The sequence below is a fragment of the Anabas testudineus genome, chromosome 16 (assembly GCF_900324465.2).
Source record: "Anabas testudineus chromosome 16, fAnaTes1.2, whole genome shotgun sequence".
NCBI classification, from domain to species: domain Eukaryota; kingdom Metazoa; phylum Chordata; class Actinopteri; order Anabantiformes; family Anabantidae; genus Anabas; species Anabas testudineus.
This window is the reverse complement of record NC_046625.1, coordinates 10082679-10105289: the sequence shown is the minus strand read 5'-3', so window position 1 is coordinate 10105289 and position 22611 is coordinate 10082679. Positions and strand designations below refer to the sequence as shown.

At 42.4% G+C, this 22611-nt stretch overlaps 2 protein-coding genes across 3 annotated transcripts; one reads left to right on the top strand and one right to left on the bottom strand.

Annotated features, from left to right (window-relative positions):
- Positions 1 to 42: 42 nt before the first annotated feature.
- ttyh1 (tweety family member 1) lies at positions 43 to 17514 on the top strand. Of its 2 annotated transcripts, XM_026371859.1 has the most exons (16): positions 43 to 681; positions 1252 to 1395; positions 4590 to 4754; positions 6166 to 6395; positions 8773 to 8884; positions 9795 to 10132; positions 11057 to 11152; positions 11296 to 11368; positions 12987 to 13062; positions 13239 to 13294; positions 13522 to 13614; positions 13713 to 13805; positions 13913 to 14052; positions 14377 to 14544; positions 16044 to 16122; positions 16438 to 17514. In XM_026371859.1, the coding sequence occupies exons 3-16, from the start codon at positions 4620 to 4622 to the stop codon at positions 16519 to 16521; spliced, it is 1773 nt and encodes a 590-aa protein (XP_026227644.1). In that variant the 5' UTR covers positions 43 to 681; positions 1252 to 1395; positions 4590 to 4619; the 3' UTR covers positions 16522 to 17514. The 2 variants fall into 2 exon arrangements, with proteins under 2 accessions (XP_026227644.1, XP_026227645.1); XM_026371860.1 differs by lacking the exon at positions 43 to 681 and having other exon boundaries at positions 690 to 1395; positions 14377 to 14437.
- A 1367-nt stretch (positions 17515 to 18881) lies between these two features.
- On the bottom strand, positions 18882 to 22009 carry josd2 (Josephin domain containing 2). The gene is made up of 5 exons (XM_026371886.1): positions 21722 to 22009; positions 21350 to 21479; positions 19673 to 19798; positions 19283 to 19477; positions 18882 to 19028 (listed from the first exon to the last, which is right to left on the bottom strand). Exons 2-5 carry the CDS (start codon positions 21469 to 21471, stop codon positions 18917 to 18919), a joined length of 555 nt encoding a protein of 184 aa, XP_026227671.1. The 5' UTR covers positions 21472 to 21479; positions 21722 to 22009; the 3' UTR covers positions 18882 to 18916.
- Positions 22010 to 22611: the final 602 nt, after the last annotated feature.

Below are 22611 nucleotides of genomic sequence, written 5' to 3'. Positions count from 1 at the left end.
TTCCACTCTTCATCCCAGTTACACACACATACACACTGTACATAGGCTATATGAGTCAGTGAGTACGCTCTCTGGCTCGCTACTGTTTGCTCCCTTGCTCGCATTATCTCCCTGTGTCCCTTCCCCCACTCTTTTTCAGTGACACAGAAAAACTAACGCTGCCCCCTCCTTCTTTGCTCGCTTGCTTCTGCCCCCCTTTCCCTGATCACACACCATACTCTTTATACTCTTTCTTGCTGGGTTTTACCACTGCATCTCCATTTGCATTTCTCAGTGCAATCAGCCACATAGCATTTCCATCAGTGCCCTCTCATCACTTCCACCATGTGATGCATGTACTTCTTCCTCCTTGTCATTTAATCACTGTTGATGCTGTTCTGCAGCCTCCGCTGAAAACTGGTTTTGTCTACAAATCCATTGCATGCTGCTTTCTCCCCCTCTAGTCATTGTTCACTCTATCACTCTCCCTCCCTCTTTTTCTCACAGCATCACTCCCTGGGAACCCACTTTTTTTCCTCCTCAGTGTTTCATGTTGCCTTTCCCCCTCCCCATATTCATCTCCGTGTGCTTATTCACCTCTTTGACTCTAATTTGAGGTTCATCTCCACCATACTTTAGCTCTCGACACATCGTAGGCTCACAGTGGGGTCATAGGCAGGAATTCACTATTTTGCATCTAACGTGAGTGTTTTTTGTTTTTTTTTTTGTATTTAAGCTGTTCAGCTATTTAGCGCACACAGTTGGCTGGCAGTTGTTCTTTGTTTCTCTTTCTCTCAGTAATCTGGTCAGGGTTCAGTCTGGTAGTCTGGGCAGAGATTGGTCAGGTGGATGGGAGTGTGTGTGTGTGGATGTTAGTGGGACTCCAAGTGTGGATCTCGGTAAGACGTGAGTGAGTGAGGGGTTAGACCCTGCTAATCCCCGTTAACAGATTAATTATCTTTGGGCAATATTGTGTCGCAGCCGTGTTGTGAAGTTGCTTGGGCGTTAAGCTATAGAGGCTACAATGCAACGATAAAGAGTCCCGTAGGGGTGTCTCCTCAATCTTAATCCTTCTCTCTCTCGCTCTCGCTCGCTCTCTCTCTCTCTCTGTCACTCGCTCTCACTGAGAGCTCCTCTCCCATCCATCAACACAAGCACCTCTCCACTGTCACCAGACAACCATACAGTTATTGGCTATTTAATATTTCAATAAGTGCAACAATTACTGGCTTATTTTTTTCCATGTTGACATATTTTTGGCTTGTCTCCCAGCCATTTTTTCAGGATGATGTTTTTTCAAGATCATCAAGCGTTGATGGCTGGCAGTATACATCTGTGAGTGGGTAAATATTTCACAGGCACCGGAGAAGAGAAGAGACAGAAGGAGAGAGAAACCTCTCAGCACAACCGACAGAGGTAAGACACGATCTCTGTCTCTTCGATTATGGCTTCGTGTTTAGTCTCTCTGATGAAAAATGAGATGATATAAATGCACTTTACATTACATCAGAGGTACTGCTAATTTAGATCCATGCTTATATTTTTACATTATTTTCATGAAACCATTACACTGCACTGCCAAAATGGATTCATCTAGTCACCTATCACACCTAATGGCTGAATCCTCTCCCATGGACATTTTAAGGGTAATAAATGAGGCTGATTCATTTAATGAGAATTATACTTTCATCTGTCCTTTATTTTCCTCTGCATGCTTCCACCTGCTTGTTTAATCTGCCAAATAATTCTGCAATGTTTTCTGCATGGGATTTTTAATTGGTCAGTATGGAAGCATTTTGTCACCCTCAACTTGTCATGCTGGACTCTTGCACACATCAAAGCACTGATTTGCTCTGACTTACTGACTATGAGCTGCTCTCACTTACCTTCGGTCAGCTGCACTCCCTCTGAAGCTTCACTGTGAGAACTGGATGTTTGAATTTGCAGATATATTAAAAACGGGGTATTTTAAGTGAGAATATTCTTCTTTCCTAGTGTCTTTACAAACTTGATATATGAAACTTGTAACCCTTCACAAAGATGCTAATTAATTTCTCCTGGCTGATGTAGTGTGTCATGAGGCTGTAATGCTTTCTCATAAATTACAGTCATTAAGGTTATTGTGCGACTACTTGGGCTCTAATGTGAATCATAATAAATTTTAATGGTTAAATTGGTGTGCATCATCCATTTTATTTCCGCAGCAGAACAACTGTATTATTTATATCTTATGATTCATGGAGTTGTATTCTCATAAAAAAGATAAAGGTGAAGAAGATGTTCTTGTGGTAAAGACGTTTCTAAATTCCGCTCACAGAGGTGCTCCGTTCTCATTAGCAGCCTCTCAAAATGGCCATTTTCTTTACATTCAAACATGATGGAGTCTCTTTCTCTGTGTTTCTGTGCTCAACACAGACAACAGAATTATTCTTCTCCTTCTTACGAGCTCACTTTGCGTTGAGAATGTTTTTTTTTCCTTCAGGGTCTATCTCCTTATCAAGCTCCCTTTTCCCCAACTGAGCTCAAAATCATTTTATTTGCCTTCAGTTATGCAATGATAACAAGCTGGCAGGAGACATCATGTCAACTTGAGGCTTCCTATCTGTGACAACTGCTGAGTAACTGCTGCTCCAGGATGGCTAACCCCCCTTTATATCCATCAGCACCTTATTATGTTGCTTCAATAACTTTTTGGGTTGCAGGAGAATCATACATGAACTTTAACCTCATGTCTGTTATGTACTGTGTTTTCTTGAATTCATTAATACTGTGCCAAAAGCAGAGATATCCTGATAGCATGCTTTGTACTTCTTTATCTGTAATTGTTTGCTAATGGGTTTTAAATGCTGCTTGTCTCACCTCTTATTTGCCTCACAGTGAAAATCAATATTAGTGTAGTGTTAGTGTTGTGCATCCATCAAAGGAAATGCTTTTCTATATTGGCCCACTTTATCGGTGGTGGTAGCTCAAACAGGTAGACTGATTTTGATTCCTTTACTTGATTATTAAGTCTCTCTCTTCAGTCTGATAAATGTATCTCGCAGCCATGCCTCACTGTTCGTATTCTACATGTGATTTAATAAAGTCTCCCGCGAAGGAGCGCATACAGTAACACGCAGTCTGTTTACACTGCTGCTGTCTGGTGGATGGATGCGGCTCTCGCAGCGTGTGAACCATTATGGTCAGCACAGTTTTAATAAGGGAAATGGAGTGTTGGCAATGATTTGATTTGTGACAGTTGGGCTGCTGGAACCATTAAGGTGAACAGGCTTATTGTAATGGGCTTAGAGCAGCCCTGTCTGGCCTGTGGGCGAGCTGTTAACTTGTTCTGGGTCGTAACCGCCCCAAATCTGTATGGGGTAATTGTCTGAATGAGGCATGGGGATAAATCTAAACTTTTTATCAGAATATTTAACACAATCATGTACTCATAAGCATGAATCAACAGGGTTAACCTCTCCTAAACGCCTCAGCAGTGTCGTGTAGAAAACTACACTGAGCTGATTGAAAGTTGTAATGAAAAAATAACAGCTGCATTCGAAGATAATAAAATCAAACACAAGGCTTTAATTCAGAATCTATCTGACAATATTGGATTCTGTTCAACTCAAAAGCAGAATTGTATCTGCTATTTATATCAATGCTGAGCTGAGCTGTATAACCCTTGTTGTTGTGAATGGTTCGTTCTGTGCTCTCCGCTCCTGAACGCTCCTTTCTTAAACAGTAAACCTCTGGTGGTCTCTTAATCTGTGCAGCCGGTATCGGAAGCCTACCAGGCTCTGTCTCGCCCTCTGTTCCCCCTCTGCTCTGTCACTGTAATGAGGATTCCAGTGTGTGTTTTGGCTAACCGGATTTGCCCTTTGTATTTACCCTACTTTCTCTCTCTTGGCTGGCTTTAGTAAGAGATGCTGAGCACTGGCTGCTGGTTGATGAAGCAATCAGCTACATTCTTTTCTATATAATGGTGCCTCATACTCTGCTGAAGGATCTCCAAGTTTTCTTGCAAATAAATCAAATGATTGTTTTAAAAAAAATTCTCTAGAGATTGATTAGTTTTTGCATGATGACATTCAGTTTAAGATTATGTTATATACAATCTGCACATTTAAAAAGCTATAACTAGGACTTTTCATATGTACACTTGATTAAACGTAACAAATGTTTTCAGCTGTTTGATTAATCAGCTATTTGTTTCAGTTTGAAATACGTCACCAGCACAACAAGTAAAGAGAGAGGTAGAGCTGCTGATTACCTTTATTCATCTAGTTTGGTACCCATCTTTAGGTGATGTTGCTAGGAGGAAGACAGACTCGTCTCTAGCATAACTGCCGCAAGTAAAGCACAAAACCCATAAACACAATTCTGCTTCTCTGTGAGTGAAGCGTGTGTGGACTTCAGAGGTAGTTTCATGTACAGTGACTACGTCTGGCATTTTCATCTTTACTTTGCTCAGATGATGGTGACTGTGGAGCTCACAGTGACCTCTGTGTCCTCTCTGCTCTGCCATGGGCTCAGAAAGACCTTCACCCCTCTTCACCCTTTTTTCCTCTCCCCTGCTCTTCCTTCTTGTCCTGGTGGTGGCTCTGACCCCTCTTTCCTTCTTCGCACAGGGTGGAGGAGGGGACCAGTGGCAGTGGAAAATGGCTGCCATGACAACAGTGCCCAGCTATACCCCATCACTCTGGGTGAGAGTGTGTCATGCCCTCCCCCGGCTGGACCTCACCATGCAGATGAGGGACAACATCTTTGTCCCTGACAGCTGGGAGTACCAGCAGGTAAGGACACCTGCCACAGTCGCTCATACGACACTGTCACCACATGCTGCACTGCATCTGTCCAATCGGAGGTGCCACATTCCTTAATAATTATAGCTCTATGTGCAGGAATGTATACTATAATTATAGAACTGGATGGTGCTCAGTTTGCTTCATATCACACTGTAACCTGCTCCATAAAACCCTGAATGTATCTGCAAACTGTAGAGCTACAATGATGGCATACAAGCTCCCTTAAAACGCTTTTTCACGCCAATTTGTTGACCTAATTTTTGGCATGAGCATGAGACACTGGAGCCTTTATTCATTGTCATTTGTTAACCTTGCTTTAGATGTTTCAGTGCTCTCCTAAACCACCTCCTGCACCTCAGCTTTTGTGCGTGCAGATCTGCGATATTTTATGCAGTTTGATATGAAGGGCTGCACAAGATTCAACATGTTGTGCATGGCTCTGAATGGTACAGCCCCTGCTGCAAAATTCAAGGTTTCATCTCTCTCCTTCAACAGGCTCTCATGCAAACGCTCCAGCTAGCCGTGTCTCATAGTGCGTGTTTGTGACTTCTCTGCGGTACAAGGGGGGTGGGAGGGTGGGAGGGGATGCAAATTATCCTGCAGAACAGAAAGACAAAAGAGACTGAAAGTGCTCCAAGAGAGAGGGAATGAGTACTGTGAGGAGATTGCTGAACAGAAGACCGGGCAGAAAGAGAGAGATAGAAGGCACAGCGAGTGAGAGTGGGAGTGAGAGAGAGTGGCAGTGAATGTATTTAAGTAGGTCACAGATTATTAATAGAGATTCGGCGGTGTGGATAGAAAGAAAGAGAGGGGAGAGTGGGGGAGAGAAAGATAGTGGGAGTGAGGGACAACATGGGGAAAGAGGGATGGGTGAAATGGAGCGATGGGGAGGGGCTCTGGAGAACAGGAGGTGACGTGGAGGAAAGGTGGAGGAGTGGGGAGTGACAGACGGGCAGATGGTTGAAGGATAATACTGTAGATATGTGTTGGAGCAAAATGCACTTCAGTAATGTTGACTTTATGACATGGAGACCGATATGGCTTAGTGACATTTTGATTCACTGTGGGACACAGACAGACCAGAGATCTGCAGGTTAAAGTTATTTGATAAGTACAGATGATCAATGATTACCTCAAATTGAATGTGTTGCATTTGTCTTTTGTTATGTTAGAATGTAGCGCATATCTAAATGCACACAGTTTACATCCTCACACCTTTTTAATCACCATCTCCTGCTGGTTATATGGGCGGGATGATATGACAGGTATGGAATTTAACAGGATTAGTTGGTGTTCTACCCTCTCAAATTGCTCTTTGCCACTTGTAAAAACTAAATTAAAGTGCCATTTTTCACACTGACTCACAGGTTTTTTTTTTACCTCCTCTTCCTTTTTTCAGACTCTACTGGTTTTGTCCAGTTTATCAGCCATCGCTCTTGTTATCTCCCTTTTGGTGGTTCTCTCCTTCCTCATACACTACTGCTGCTGTCACCGTGGCGACCGGAACGAGGGATCAGAGGAGGAGGAGGAGGATGAAGATGGCAGCACGGGTCACGGTTACAGCGGGAAGAAGGGGAGGGGCATCTGCTGTGTCACATGGATGGCGGTGGCGGCTGTCACTCTGTGCTGGTGAGAAGGAGGATTCAGATGCCTTAATGAACCACAGAGCTTTTAAATGTTATACATAAGTCACCTTTTAGCAGCAGGTGGGCAAAGTATTCTAAACTATTAGTTTACACAAGTAAAAATACTTCATTACAAATGGAAGTCCTGTTTAAGTCAGGGTACAGAAGCACCATAAGCAAAATAAAGTTGGCAGACACGTTGCTGACATACATTACTGTATGTAACATCATTAGCAGTGGTTCAGTGTAACTAAAATACATATATTTATGTATAATGTAATAATATGGCAGATATTTCCATGTAATTCCAGGTAATACTAATTCCACTTCCTGCAGTGCTATTGTATTCTACTAGTCTAGCTATTATGGCTGTAGTTACTCTGTAGTTTATGATTTTTTAAATGCAGTATCACTGGATGATGCCCAAATGAACACACATATTACAACAACCAGGGGGGTCAGTTTCTTCTGGGCCACATGTGGAGACACTGAAACCCCATATTAGCACCTTCAGTTTCTCTAAGAGGAATCATTTTACTTTCATCTATCCTATACTTTATGCTCTGAATTCACATTCTGACTGCAGGATTTCACTTGTTGTGTCAGTATTTTTATTTAAGTAAATGATCCTAACGAGTCCTCACACTGTGTGAGCAGCATTTCACCGTTGCAGCAGATCAGTGTGGAACCCTTTTTTAACTATTTAACTGTTAAGTGTTAAGTCTTTTAAGGAACCCTCCAAATTTTGTGAAATATGCATTTTTTGTAAAGGGTTAAATGAGAAGGTTGATACTACTTTTATGTTTGTGCAGTGGTATCAAGCTTCTCTAAAGCTTACAAACGATAAAGATATGTTTTTATTTGGTCAAAGTTTCGCACTTGGCTCAACCCATCTTGAAAATAATTCAAGAAGTTTAGAGGGGACTTTCAGTTACATCATACATCACAAAGGTTAGGAGCCACAGAGTTAAAATGAAACGATAATTTTAGGTGGTTGTATCCATTCTCCTACTGCAGGCAAAATCTAACCTGACTCCAGGGGTTAAATATGTTGTGGAACAAGCATAAACATTTACATAGAATAAAAAAGATAATCTAGAAATGAATAAATGTTACTTTCCACATCTGCCTCTTTGGTGGAACAGTAACAACGAGGCTGTGAATCACAAGCTGTCATTCTCTCCATTATCATGTGCTTTCTTGTCTCTCACACATTCACCAGTGTCACTGAAGAGGAAAGAGGCCTTGCATGACAGCTGATGGTCACGTTATGATGCTGTTTACTGACCACAGGCCTACACATGATGATCTCAGCTCTCACAACTGCAGTACAGCAGTAACTGGTGTTTTCTTCTCAGACCTGGTGACCATACAGTCATCAAGTCAGTACTGAAATACTGCTCGACACCTGTCCAAATCACCTATATACAGCAGAAATACAAGTCACTCACTGCATCAGATGCTTTAAATCTAAACCTACAGGCCCAGCTGTGCACTGCAATAACATTATAGTGCAACTTAATGCTTCAGCAGTTGTTATATTTGAGTTCATCTACTGCACATTATAATGCACTAAGACTGTATTGCCATACCACAGAACATAATGTACTGTTGATCTGATTGCAGCTGTCATAATGATGTCATCATGTGCAGGCTTCATTTTGATGTGGCTCGTGTCTCCCCCTCATGGATAATAATGTAATGTAGTTGTCTCCCTCTGTGACGTTCGACGAAAGACCTAGAATGGATGGAAAAATAAAGCTGCAGTTTAACGCTTGAGCATATTTCACGTGATGCTGTTTCTTCCAGATGGTGGACGTTTAGTGAGAAACGCGGTGTTTGTCATTTTAAAATGCAGCTGCATTAAACATAGGCATTCGCATTTGGCAGCTAGAAATGCAAAGCACACACTGACACAGACACACATTCCTCCTTTTCCCCCTGCTTTCTAATCTGGGTCACATACTTTGTGGGAGATTGGGTCATACCATTCCTGTCGGGTCTGAGGGGATTTGATGAACAGCTGGCCCAAACCTTAATCTGAATATTTGAATAACAGAAATACGTGTAAACACGTCGCCATGTTTAACATTTCAAATGTTTTCCTTGCTGAGGCTTAACCATTGAGTGCTAAGAGTCAGCTTTTTCTTATCATCTGTTTATTCCTTCCCCTGTGCTCCACTGCTGGTATGTTCATCCAGAGCACACATTTCACATCCTCGCCAGCTCTATCTCCTTGTGTCACATTCATTTAAAATGTACATACACACTGAATTAAACATTACATTTATGCCTCTGCTGTCTGCTCATCTATCCCCACTCTCTTTCACATGCACACCCACCCACAATGTTTTCATGTTTCTCTTTTTGTCCCTTTGCAGTGTTGCCATAGGCATCGGTTTCTATGGCAACAGCGAGGCTAATGATGGGATGTATCAGTTGACCTCGTCTCTTCTCACAGCCAATTATACGCTAGCTTCCATCGATCTGCTGGTGAGTGCTGCTCTCTGCACGTAAAATGTCATGCAGAATACACAGTGTGTGTGTGTGTGTGTGCGTGAGAGAGAGGGTGTGTCTGCAGAGAGGCAAAGTAAATCAGATACAAACTTTGTTGTATTGATTTCCTGTGGTCTGACAGAGGTTTATGTGTCAGGCTGCTAAATGTCCTCCTCACACAATAATTTAAAACAGAGCACGATATCTAATCTGACCCTCATTAAGCAATCGTGTCAGACAGAGTTGAGAGCTGGAGAGAATCATCTGCACCAGTTTTTATTAAACTGCTGCAAATTTAACTTAACAGAGCTGACTTCAGAGTTCAAAAAATCATCTTGAAGAATAATCTGCAATTCTGTTATTGCTAGATGATAAATATGAGAGCTGTATAATAACAATAAGATTTAAATTAAACTTTATATTAACAGCTGTACATGTCTACTTTCACTAACCACACATCAGCCCTGAATATGTGCAGTGATATTACTTAGTAATAGTCTGTACATAATAGATAAATCTAGTTATTTCATGTAAAATGTGATACACTGAGTCTATTATACATATTGCTTCAGATATCGCACTATTTATCATGACCAATGATATATTATATAGTTATTCTAAAACATTTCCCAGGAGATACTTACTCACTTACTCACTCAGCCCTCTGCGATAAACTCAACGCTTTTAAGTCAAAACTAATTTCATAGCCCATTTTTGCACTTCCAGCTGTCTGAGAAATACAAGAGATGGAGTGTGATTATGAAAGCCATGCATTAACAGACCGAGGCACCAGGATGCCCAGTTTTCTGACGCAAGCAATCTAAGCCGACCATAACTTTATGATGAACATCTTCTCTGTTTCCGTTCCACTTAACTCCCCTCACATTCTTTCATCATCTGTCACCAGATTTCAGACACAATTGCCGGACTGCAGCTGTCTATCTCTGGCCCCCTGACGACTCTAGAGGAGCTCTTTACTGGCAGTAAACCCTTCATGGTGTCTACGAGGAACTGCCGGAGGTTATCTGAGAATGTGATCAGCCTCCTGTCCTCCATCTCCCTGGCTCAGTCCAGCACTGATGCAGGCCTGGGGAATGACAGCAGTATCAGCGGGGCATCTATCGTACCTCTAACCCCTGTACCGCCCTCTGTGGCTCCTACAGTGGTGCCTACCGGCAGCCTCATGCCCAACCCTTTCTCACCTGGCTGGGCAGCCAACACCCTCATGGTCAATGAGGACTACAGGTGAGGCTGTACTACTCCAATTAGTAGTTCCTGAGGGCAGTTCTCTATACATAGTTGACAGGTAATTCCAGGATACATCTTGGAAAATTGCTTAAAAAATACATGGCCTTTATAATATATGATAAAGTATAACTGTAAAATTATGTTCATTTCTGTATAAAATGTACTTATTTGATTCACTAAAAAGACAAATGTGTACAAAAAAACACATATTTCATTTTATTGCTTCAAGTTAAGAATCAGAAATGCTCATTAGGTCAATTTCTCTCACATGACCTTTCGGATCCCATGCAGGGGAGTTTTGAATCTTATCTTAAGGAGCAAGAAAAGAGTAAGGAACAAAAAGATAAACCACAAATTCGCTTTCATGACCACAGATTAGATGAATTTCTTATTCTTTCTGCTTAATAGAGACATAAATAGATGTCCCAGATCAGTGGTATCAGAATCCTAATAATCTTATTACACTTCTCAGCAGTTTTAATTCTGGGAACAGTGGAAAAAAAAAACACCCAGCACTAATCCTAGATCAGGTGGAAAAATCTAAATGTGCTGAAAAGAACAAGGTTTATTCCTTTGCAGTGACTCTGCTCAGTGCATTAGCAGGTCGACATAGCTACAATTAAACAGGCCTGTAAGCCTACGGTCCTGCTAGTAGCTCCATGAGGCTTTTCTCAGACAGAAAGCTGCTTTTACATGAGTGCTGCATTTGGTTGCTAAAAATTACAATGATAGGCTGAAGTTTGTGGCATATTACAAATAAAACTGAGTAAATAACTTTCCCAGAGGAAGACCATGAAATGTGGTTGGAATGAAGAAGTTAATAACCGGACCCTGAGCACAATAAGCCTGCACACTTGACATTTTAACTCGGCACAACAATAGGAACAGTTTTCACTGTAATGGCATTTATCTTTATGATAGGTGGCTGTCGTACGTGTTGCTGCTGCTGCTCGACCTCATAGTGTGTCTGTTTATCCTGCTGGGACTGGCTAAACAAGCCCGCTGGCTGCTCATCCTGTAAGCACACACAAACACACACACACACACACACACACACACACACACACACACACACACACACACTGATATCTTTAGCACTTTAACACTGGATTTATGGTCAGGGTCCTCTTGGCTAAAGAGTTTGTGTTGGTCCCTCGCAGGATGACCGTGCTGGCATGGCTGGCTCTGTTCTTGAGCTGGGGCTCTCTGGGTTTGGAGACAGCCACAGTAGTGGTGAGTAGATCCAGCAAAACTGTGATGGGGACTTGGGCCAGGACTGAGAGGAGGGTGTGGAGTGGTGAAGGGTTGGGAGAATAGAAAGTGAATGGGACTGTTGTGGGAGGGATTGGCTGGTTGTAGTGGAGCAAAGAGAGCTTTAGGAGGCCAACCCCTGATGGCAGGACCAAGTGATGTGTATGTCTGTGTTTGTGTGTGATTTCTGTGTCCATTGTGCTAAACTGTGAAAGGCCTGCCTCCTAGGGAACGCTGCATTCATGGCAGAGGACCAAGAAGGCAGGAAAATGGGGCAGAGATTAAAGATTCAATGTGCGTGTGCACAAACGTGTTTGTGAACAAAGTGTGTTTGTGTACCGAAGTGCACGTCTTTCATGTGAGTGTGTTTGCAAGTGTGTGGGTGTTTGGCTTCGAGAAGTAAGGACGAAAGATGAAGAGAGTGGTGCTTTCAACATGAGTGAGTGAGGAGCGGAGAGGAAGAGCGAGAGAGTGCATCTCCAGATCAGTCTGAGAGAGAGAGAGAGCGAGAGCTAAAGTGAGAGGGAGTGGAGGGACCAGGAGCAACCCATCAGCAGCGCAGGACCTGAAGCTGCTGCTGTAGCTCAGGCCCTTGGGGCTTTAGACAGAGAACGCAATAAGTGCGAATACAGTCCTGTGAAAATAAACTTCGGTAACATGCTGTTGGAACATGTTCGGCTGAAAGCCCGGCTATGCTCTTAATGCCTAAACATGACAACAACACCAGTGTGCTGTGTCCCACAGACAACCATCCAGCCACATTTGGCCCAGTAACATTTACAAAGAACAAAGAGCGCTCAGATAGTTTTAAATCCATTTTCAGTTTTCCCTTTTGAGGTTCTGTGGTACTCTCTGAAGTGGAGGCTGTTTCGGGCTGGTGTGGGGGTGTGTGAAGAGGGTAAATGGTGGCTGTTTTTCTGCACTGCTGCCTGTTTTTTGAGTCTTAGCGTCATGTGGAGCTGGTGGGAGATGTCCCAAGGCCTTTGGGTCCACACAGAGCCGCTCTGTCCCTGGTCACTGACAGGGAAACAATGGGCCAGCTGTGGGCCTGCCCACTTTATTCTGACCCAGGCTGCTCCTCTTCCCGTCAGATGCTGGGCTCTCTGTGTGGCTCTTACTCCCTCTTCTGGTGGCACCGTCTCAAGCTGAGCGTGGTCGTGCATGTACAATCTATTCCATGAGTGCATCATCTTCAAAATTAGACCAGATGGTTCAGCAACGTATAGAGATGCTATGGAAAAAGAGACAGGGGGTATGAGTGATGATCTAATGGAAGGAGTGTGTGTCAGTGTGTAATGCAAGTCCAGGACAGCATGTGAGCAGGCAGATCAATATTTGTCACTGTGTCGTGAGCTGCAGTCAGCTATCTGAGTAGGTAAGTATGTCAGTCGGTCAGTGTGTCTAACTTCTCCCTTGTGATCATTTTTCTTGGCCTCTCTCTTTTGCCTCATCTGTCCCCTCTCTCTCTCTCTCTCTCTCTCTCTCTCTCACACTCTCTCTCTCTCTCTCTCTCTCACTCTCTCTCTCTCTCTCCTGCTGGTGTGTTCTTTCCTCCTGTCATCCTTCCTCACTCTCCCTTTCACTCTTGCTGCGTTACCAGGCTCTCAGTGACTTCTGCTCAGATCCAAATGCGTTTGTCCTCAACTCCACCAACTTCAACACGGGGACCAGCTCAGGTACAGCGTTAATCTGTCCCTGTGCAAACAACAATATAGCTGTTTCCATTTCTGTCATGCACTTTATCAACCCCCCCCCAAACTGTGATTGTGTCAGCAGAACTCACTATAATGACAGTTAAATGTTGCTTTTGTGCACTGATCTGTTGTGCACTGGTGTTTTGTTGACTATTCAGATGTGCTGGAGTATTATCTGACCTGCAGCAGGCGCATGAACAGTCCATTCCAGCAGGTAATGTGACTTCTATTAGTCACGTATTGTTGTATATATAAAATGTTTAATTGCAGCGTTTAGCTCTTTCGCTCTTTGGCTCAGGTTGCACAGCTGTTGCAGTGTACTCTCCTTAAATGATTTGCTCCCCTCATAAATAGCTTCACACTCCCATTAAATTAATTGTAACCTAAATTTGAAATACTGGGAAATGAAAGTTCGTAACTCCAGTGACTTGTTTGCTTCAGCTGCTGACCCAGTCGCAAAGGGCACTGTCAAACATTCACACACACCTCTCCAGTCTGGACAGAAATGCTCTCACACAGTTCCCCAAAGCTGAGGTATGTCAAAATTCATACACAAGAAACACAGTTTCTGCTACATGTGAGTCATCTTTTCAGTCATTTTTCTCACATTTGGCGATTTTGCATCACTGCAGAAATCACTCAGGGATGTTCAACAGATACTCAACTCCACAGAGGGCAACTTCCATCAATTGGTGGCGCTACTGAACTGTCGGGGTCTTAATAAGGTAACAAAGATGCTGACTGTAAAGAGGAATATAATACTCATGCCAACTAAAATTACCAACGTGCTGCTTCTTTATTTCCATACATTTATTTCTTTGTTTTCTTTTAGGACTACATTGACTCACTGAAAGGCCTCTGTTACGACGGGATGGAAGGATTGCTCTACCTTTCCCTGTACTCCTTCCTCTCTGCTCTGGCCTTCACCGCTATCCTCTGCTCTCTGCCTGGTGCCTGGAGGAGCTTCCCCAGGTGAGAGACTGTGATTATGTGTCTGACTGAAACAAGGAAAAACAGGATGTTATTATTTTCTTGTGCTGACACTCACTTTCAATCATCAGATCTGGGAGCTTCTGTATGCCACAGAATGCGGCATATAGCGTGTAAAAACATTGGATTTATGATTAGTGCTGCTGGCACACTATTCCTGTGACTCAGCAGTTTGATGTTTTCTGTGGTGACCATGCAAAACACATAATTTCTGCCATCTATAGTATGAATTTGGTACCATTTCTATGCCTCATTCCTCTGGTCTCTCACGTCTTCCTTTCTTTCTCTTTCCATGGGGGATGACAGTGAATCAGACGAGTATGAAGACTCGGACAGTGAGAGTGAGGACCCCTTCACCTCCCATCAGGCACGTAGACAGACGGCCTCGGGGTCTCAGCGAGGGGCCATGACCCCCTTCTATAATTACCCAGGGGCTGGGTGGACACCCCCCTTTTCTAGTGCACCGCCCCTCCCGTGAGTAACACAGACACACAGACACACAGACAGACAGAACGTCCCAGATGTTGCAAGAGTTGCCCTTAGTTACAGTCTTTACTTTTAAAAAAGCGTTTTGATTTTAATCTGCAACTATGGGCAACTTTTCTACTGATGCCCTCCAGGTCAGGGATTGTAAAAGATCCAGCACGTAGTATTACAACACAGAGTTTACTAAACAACACATACATTTTTGTGCAGACAAACACATTCAGCTTGAAATCCTGTTTCCTGTGGCAACACACAATCATACACAGTTAGACTTATCACAAATATAAGAGATGTTGGACATAACCACGTCCATCTTTACAAAAGAGTAGTCAAAGTGCAGTGTAGTCAGCTAGGTGTATACATTTTGTCTAGATAAAGACATTAGGATTAGTCCCAATTCACACATCTGTCAGGTTAAGCACATGCATTGCAGACAGACACACAGACAGGTCAATATGGACTACAGTGTAGGCAGAGAAACAGACACAACTCCAGAGGTCGGTCTGTCTGTCTGTGTGTCTGTCTATTCGTCTGTCAAGTGTTTCAGGACAGACGATGTAGTCCGCTCGTTCATTTCACAGATCTTGTCTCAAATGGCGTCCTGTCTCCTAAACAGCAGTAGACTATTGCTGTGTTGGGGGGAGGGTGTCATTGACGAGGCCGCGCTCGTAAAAACTCTGGCGATGTGAGGCTCAGGTTGACTATAGGTAACCTCTCCACCCCAACCCCTCCTGCATCACTTTCATCTGTTTCCTCGCTGTGGTGTCCACACGTTGGATCTGTCCTGCTGTTTTTCTCTTCATCATTTCTCCTGCTTCCTTTTTAGTTCTACCTCTTTCTCACTTTCACTTTTCTCATCTTCTTATGTTTTATCCCTTTGTCCCTGACTGAAGTTTAGTTAGTGCTACCTAACTGTGGATAATTTATCTTCCTATTCTAATACCAGTTGATCATCTTTACTGCTCCCATATGAACTATTAACACACAAATACAACAATACTGACTAAACAAGATTGTCAAGGCTCAGAAACTCAGCTAGCACAGAAAGTACAGACCACTCCTCTCAAATGGTCTCTCAAAAAGTCTGCTTTAAAAAGCTTTCTGGGGTTTATCGTGCAGATAAACAGATTCATTATGAGAACAATATAACAGTTGGCACTAGTGAGTCACACCCAGCTCTAATTGCATGTAATTGCAGATTACAGTATAAATCCTGCACAGCATCACCAGTCGGGAGTGGACTGTATGCCTGCTGCTGGTGTTTGAGCAACAGTGGTACTAACACCTACTAGTTATACTGAGCGCTGTGTTTTTCTAACCGCTCTTTCTCCTTCTTTCCTTTTACCTGTCCTTGGCTCCTGTCACCCTGTGGCCCCCTGCCCCCTTCGTCTTTCTCAATGTGTCTCATCCCCTCTCCCTCTGTTCTTCATCCTCCATTCCTCCTCTCCTTCTCTCTTCTGTCCTTGTCTCTTTCTATCTCTATACAGGACTCCAAACGTTTCCTCCAATGGCAACCCTGGCTATGAGAGCCTACCCTTGACTGACAGGCAGTCCCCACCCCCCTCTGTGAGTTCCTCTGTACTTGTGACACCGTCGCAATCTGTGCCATTTTATCATACGCTCGCTTCAATAATCAGTGGCAATCGGACTAATGTGGTGGCGAGGCTACAACCTTGCAGGACCCTGTGGGCTGGCCTTTTGTTCAACGCTTCAACGCATGAAAAATCATGAGAAACCATTGGCAAATGTTCACTGGTACCAGTAGTGATGAAAACCTATCTTGATAAACATTTGTAAATAACATATATTCTTTTCTTCTTTCTTGTTATTTGTCCCAACACGCCTCTGGACCATCTCCCATCGTGTTTTCTGGAAGTGCAGTACTCTCCCAGCATGCTGACTGGTTATGGGGGAAGTCAATCACACCCCAACCCTGCTCATTCGAGGAACCTGTATTCACGTTGATCTTTTGTTTTTTTGTTCGGAAATGTATAGAAAATGTTTAGTTTTCATATGAATGGACACTTTACTGAAATGAAAAAGAAACTAATCTAAATGAAATGAATGCTAGGTGTGAACTCAAAGTGCATAAAGTCAGTACCACTGAGTATTATTGTTATTAATATTACAAGCACTTCGAAGGTAGAGCTCTAAATGGACTGTTCATTAACCGACAGTGATCATGTCGGTAGGAATGGTTGGGCAAAGCTAGAAACCAGGACGCACTTGGTCTAAATTCTTTCCCCTTGTCTGTCCAAACTCTGTGTAAACTGTGAACAGTGGTGAGGAAGTTAGAATGATATTGACGTTACTACTTTGTAGTTTTATATTCTTCAATGTATCAGTACCACCGATTTATTTTCAAGTTTTTACATAAATATTGTTGTAGAAAAGCACTGGCACGTAGCAACAATACACATTTTTTCTGTGAATGGTTATGCAGTTCCCCCACTTGGTATATTTTTTTTATTATTACTTTTTATAGGTGGCGACTCTGTATTTTCCTTGTATTACCTTATGGTATTCTGTATATCTCACTGTCTATAATATCTGAATAATCATGAACCTTTGCTCTTAAAAAAAAAAAAAACATACTTGAGGGCTGCCAAGACCCTGTTTTAATGATTGAATGGAGAACTACAACTGCCACTTTTGAGAGTGGAGAACTACAAATCCCATGCAATGACAGCAGGTACATAGCAATATGATTCTTGCTACTGGTGCTGCAGTAGCCCTACCGTAACTAGCAATAATACTATGTATAGCATTGGGTTTCTGAGATTTCTCCAAGATGTTTTGTGTATATATGATATGGTATGTTGGAGATTTCATTGAATCCCCCTTCCCTGCCAACTGACCTTGTTAACCCTTGAAATGAGTTTGTATGGGTATCAATGCTCCTTTTGAATGGCATCCTTTTACACTCAAGAGTCTAATATAAATAAAAATAACTTCAATAACCTGATACCGTCTTCATCGTGTCTAGAAGAAACACACAAAATGCGTAACAATAGATACATACTTCAAAGTTTAATATAAATAATTTATAATATGATCCTCAGAGCTTAGGTTTACGTGTACATTAGTCACTAGTGTATACCAGAGACAGTGCCCCTATTTGTTTGGATATGCATAGATCACCAGGATAGACAACATACAAACATAAATGTTGCATACAGTCACACAAGCTGTTTTTGCATGTTTTTGCATTGATTTATAACTATATTCCTGCATCCTTTCCATGTCCTTGCTAATGTCCATGCAAACACTAAGTTGTTGCACTAATGACAGAGTAGTGTTACTATCAACCGGAAGGGACTTGAAACACGGCTGGAATAAGAGGCCATGTTTCTATTAAGGGATGTCTGCTTTTACTACTGTTAGCACTGATGCACAACAATAACATAACTTACCAATGAGGCAAGATGTTCACAATGAAAGATTACCTGGCTCACTCATGTTTCAGATCTCTGCAGGTAGATTCCTTTGTCATAAATATAAAAGAACAATATCAAAAGAACACGCTTCAAAGTCTAAAACTACAATTGAGAGAAAAAAGTAAAGTAAATGGATAAAAACATGCAAAGACAACGGTGTAGTCCCTCAGTGCTTCACCAGGTGATGCCTTCACAATACCTGTGCCTGTATGAACACACACACACACACACACACACACACACACACACACACACACACACACACACACACACACACACACACACACACACACACACACACACACACACACACACACACACACACTCACATATAAAGACAAACAGTGCTAACAAATCTTACTCTGCAGTGCATAGAAGGTTTACAACAAAGGCTGAGTAAAGAGATGGTGCACTCAGGTGCTGCTTGATAACTAATAGGTTATGACCTTACCATGTTGTACATAATGATCTAAATTTGTCGACTGGGTCATAAAAGTCCAACAATGTTTCTTCAACATTTTTTCCATGCACAAACAGTGAAAGTTCAGTCATATGTAACAACTCAAGAATCATCAAACTCACGCATACCTGCCTCAAATCTGCAAACTAGTTAGCTTAAATGCATCTTCCCACTATACAAGGTACCAAGAGCAGGATAACGCAGATACATGGGTCATGTCAGAGCAATAAAACAGTTAAAGTAAAAACAGTTCTTCAGGAGTAAACACCCGTCTCTGCTTCTCTTTGGAATTTCCTCTGCACGTCTGTGTGTAGATATAACATTATTTTAGTGCATTCCCTGAAGAGGTCTCTGTAATGAGGTGTTTGCTTTTTGAATAAAACAAAACTAAAAAAGTCTGTCATTTTCCCAGAGGAGTATTTTTTTTCCCATGCTAAAATGTAGGTAGACCCTGTCCCGAGCATCACTTCTTTGAGTTGTCTGAGTTCAGCCAGGAGCCGTCCTCCTCCACCTCCCGCCGGACAACCAGGAGCATCTCTGCCACATCCTGAGAAAGCTGTTCACTGAGAAATGAGCTGAAAGTGAAACAAGGACAACAAGAGGAAATGTTAGAACATGGAGACACGAGAGAGGGGGGGGCAGATCACTAGGGTGCAGTGTCCCAACACAAACAAACAGTGAGGTAAGCCCCATGTGACCTCTCATATGGAATGACTCACACTTCAACAGCAGCCCACAGAAGCGACATTTTGATCTAATTCTGAGCAGACACACACACACTCACACACATTACAGCGAGTCTGTCAAACATGTCGATGCTCGTTCTTACCGTAGTTCTGCTTCTCCTCCAATGCACACGGGACTCTTCAGTTTGGAGTCCAGGTTGTAGTACTGGCCGTTGACTTGCCGAACCGCGAGCCAGTGCCGCCGCCGGAGAGGCAGGGATACAATGCCAAGTGAGACTCGTGATGGGACGTTAAGAATAAAGCCCTGGACCTTCGATACACAAAGGCTCTGTACTGTCCTGTATTAAAAAAAACATGTAGCAAGATGATAAACAAAACTTTAACCTTGACACATTCTTACAGTAAATCTTTGTCTACAGTGCGTTGCAGGAGCTGGTCTGGAACAGGTTAAGTAATTAAGGTTAAGTAAAGATACAATAAATACAATAAAGCCTGGGTTTGCACTCATGACGGTTTATTATTATCTCACTCACCTGCGTTTGTCCCACCACACTGCAGCCAGTTCCCTGCTCTGTAGTGCTGCCATGATGACGTTAACATCATAGTTTCCTGTGCCTAACACTGACCGATGAGGGTTGACCACACACTGTGGAGCCAAGCTGCAGAGAGAGAACAGCATCAGAGCAATTACTACCTATGCAGTTTAACATTTAGTCACTGCTCTTTCCAGGACCACTATGAGGTAGAGTTCTTCACGGTCCAAACACAACTGCAGCAGGTCTCAGGTCTGTGTATCAACATGTGGAGCAGCAAAGTGGATCAGAATGGTTCCTTGTTTGATTTGACAGACAAACAACAGATGATGGATGCTGTAAAATTTGAAAAGCCCCTTAAGGAACATCTTTTATTTTTGATATTGGATGATATAAATAAAACAGATTTAACTGTCTAGCTCAACATGTGTGGTGCTTTAAGTTCTCCTGAGCTACATTTTTTAGAACAACCCCTCATTCAAATAAAAGATATTTGTTTAGAACAACTTGGACAAAGTTTCTGTGTGTCACTGTGGTCACAGGGTTTTCCACAAGGAACTATTCAGCCAAGGTCATGAGCTACCCAGATGATGACTTATCTTTAAAAAGCAAACACCTACAAAATAGCCACACTAAAAACAATGGATCTTGTGTGAAATCACACCTCTTCTCTTTTTCCTTAGACTAACACATTACTGTTCATAAAATACCACAGGAATTCCTGGTTGTCCTGGTCTGAACTTTACTGTCAAAGCAGCTGCATCCCACAGTAATTAAGCTTGACTACTTGTATAGTGACTGAAAGGGTGTTTCTAGACTTTCAGAAGTCAATAGTCATTTGTTGATGACATCTACACATGGGAGATGGGAGAGCAGAGGTTCGGGTTACACTAGTGCTTAAGGGAGGGGGTTTCTGTTCTCAAATAAGATCAGCAGTTGGTGGACCACTTGAGCAGGAAACAAAGAGAGTGATACACTTCATCAGACTATTGCTGCCTCTGATTTTACAAGGACATACTGGCAAAAGATGCTTTTTCAGTTTCTGCATACTTTCGTAGCTACTTTCTTTTATAATCAGATATCTGTGTGAGGAAAAATCATTATGTAAATGATCATAATGACAGGACTGACAGGCTACATAACAAAATGTGCTGATCAGAGGAGCTCAATCAGTCAGCTGCGATTATTCCTGATCTGACACCAAATCCACACAGACGCCCAAAATAACATGTGAAAACAGGTCACAGCCATAATAACACACGGTATCCTGCACACGTCCTGATCAATTGTCTTACATGTATTTCCCACTGAAGATTAAGTCTTACAGACAAACTCACCAAAGCAACAAAAAGACTATTTACAATAGCAGATGCAGGACGTTTGATTTTAATTAATATATATATTCTCTTTTTTGCCATTTAACATAACAAAAATAGGACATTTTACACATGGAGGGGACATAAGACCAGATGACTGATGAGATCTGTATGGAGAGCAGAGATAACAAAGGAGATGGGGTAAAAGCTGTCATGTGGCGACCCAGCTGCTTACTCTTATTACGGGATGCACAATTTGAATAGGCTTGTGGGTTGATGCAAAGCAGTTCCATGTGTTTTCCTCCCTCTGTGTAGCTGTTTGAGCACTAACACCGACCCGTTCCCCAAAACAGGACCGTACCGTTTGCAGATGTCATCGGCCGTCTCCTTGGTGAACACTCGCTCCTGGAGCACGTTGTTGAGTGCATGGATCGCGCACAGCTCCAACCGTTGCTTCTCATGAAATACTTCTCCTTCGCTCATAATAATGCCTACCACACACACACACACACACACACACACAGAGTAAACGTCAGCTAACACACAGCGGTTTGACCAACACACCCGCACAGCTGAACATTCATTCAAGCTAACCATAACTTGAAAGTCGTTAGCAAGGAGGCTAAATTGTGACACGTTGCTACTTACGCTGCGTATTTCGCTGCTGGCAGTTTTCAAAACAACAATAAAGTGGGCTGTTATTAATCGAGAGTGGCTGAACAAAGCGACTGACCTGCTGATGAAGCGATTCCTCGTTTAAAAGCTGCTGGACTCTGACGGCTACATCCAGTAACCGGAAGCGGAGCTGTTGTTGTTGTTGTTGTTGTCTGTCACGCCCATTTACGGTATTCACGGCATCACGAGAAACCCCGTCAATTTAATCATGATTGTAACGAAGGAGGTCGAATGGTGATATAATTAAATAAACGCCAAAGGCAAAACAACCCATTTGTTACCGAGAGAGGACATAAACACCCTCATTATCCACCAGCCTCCGTCGTAGCTAATGACTGTGAACGTTATGTTAAAGCGCCCTCTAGTGCTCAGTGTGGTTACTGGTGGTCGGTCATGGGCAAATCTGGACCTCCAGCAGCAACATTTACCCCCTGAATTAAAACATTTCTTTAAGTTTACACTCATAATTATACACAGTTTTATGCTTAGTCTCCTGACTCGTTCAAAGTCTGGAAAGATGAGGTTGTGGCTCAACACGCTTCAGTGTTAGTACTTCAATAAAGATACAATTTTGAGGTATTCTATTTAACTTTAGGGTTTCAGTTTTCTGCTACTTCATTCTTTGACTTCACTGCATTTATTTTATAACTGTAGCTAGTATTTGTTTTTCAGAATATGATTAATATAACCACAAGACATTAATGAGGGATGGGTTAAATGCAGAGGACCAATTTCATCTGTAACATGTAAATGTGACAAATGACAAATAAAGGTGTTTATATTATTATTATTATGATGCAGGACTTGTAATGTATTTGCCTGTGTATTGTTACTTTTACTAATCTACTATGTTCTACAGTGTCTATATAAAGAAGCAGTTGGAGGTTTTAACCTTTTCTTTTTTTTTCATAACTTTCAATCAAGGGTCAAGTAATTTCATGAATGAAT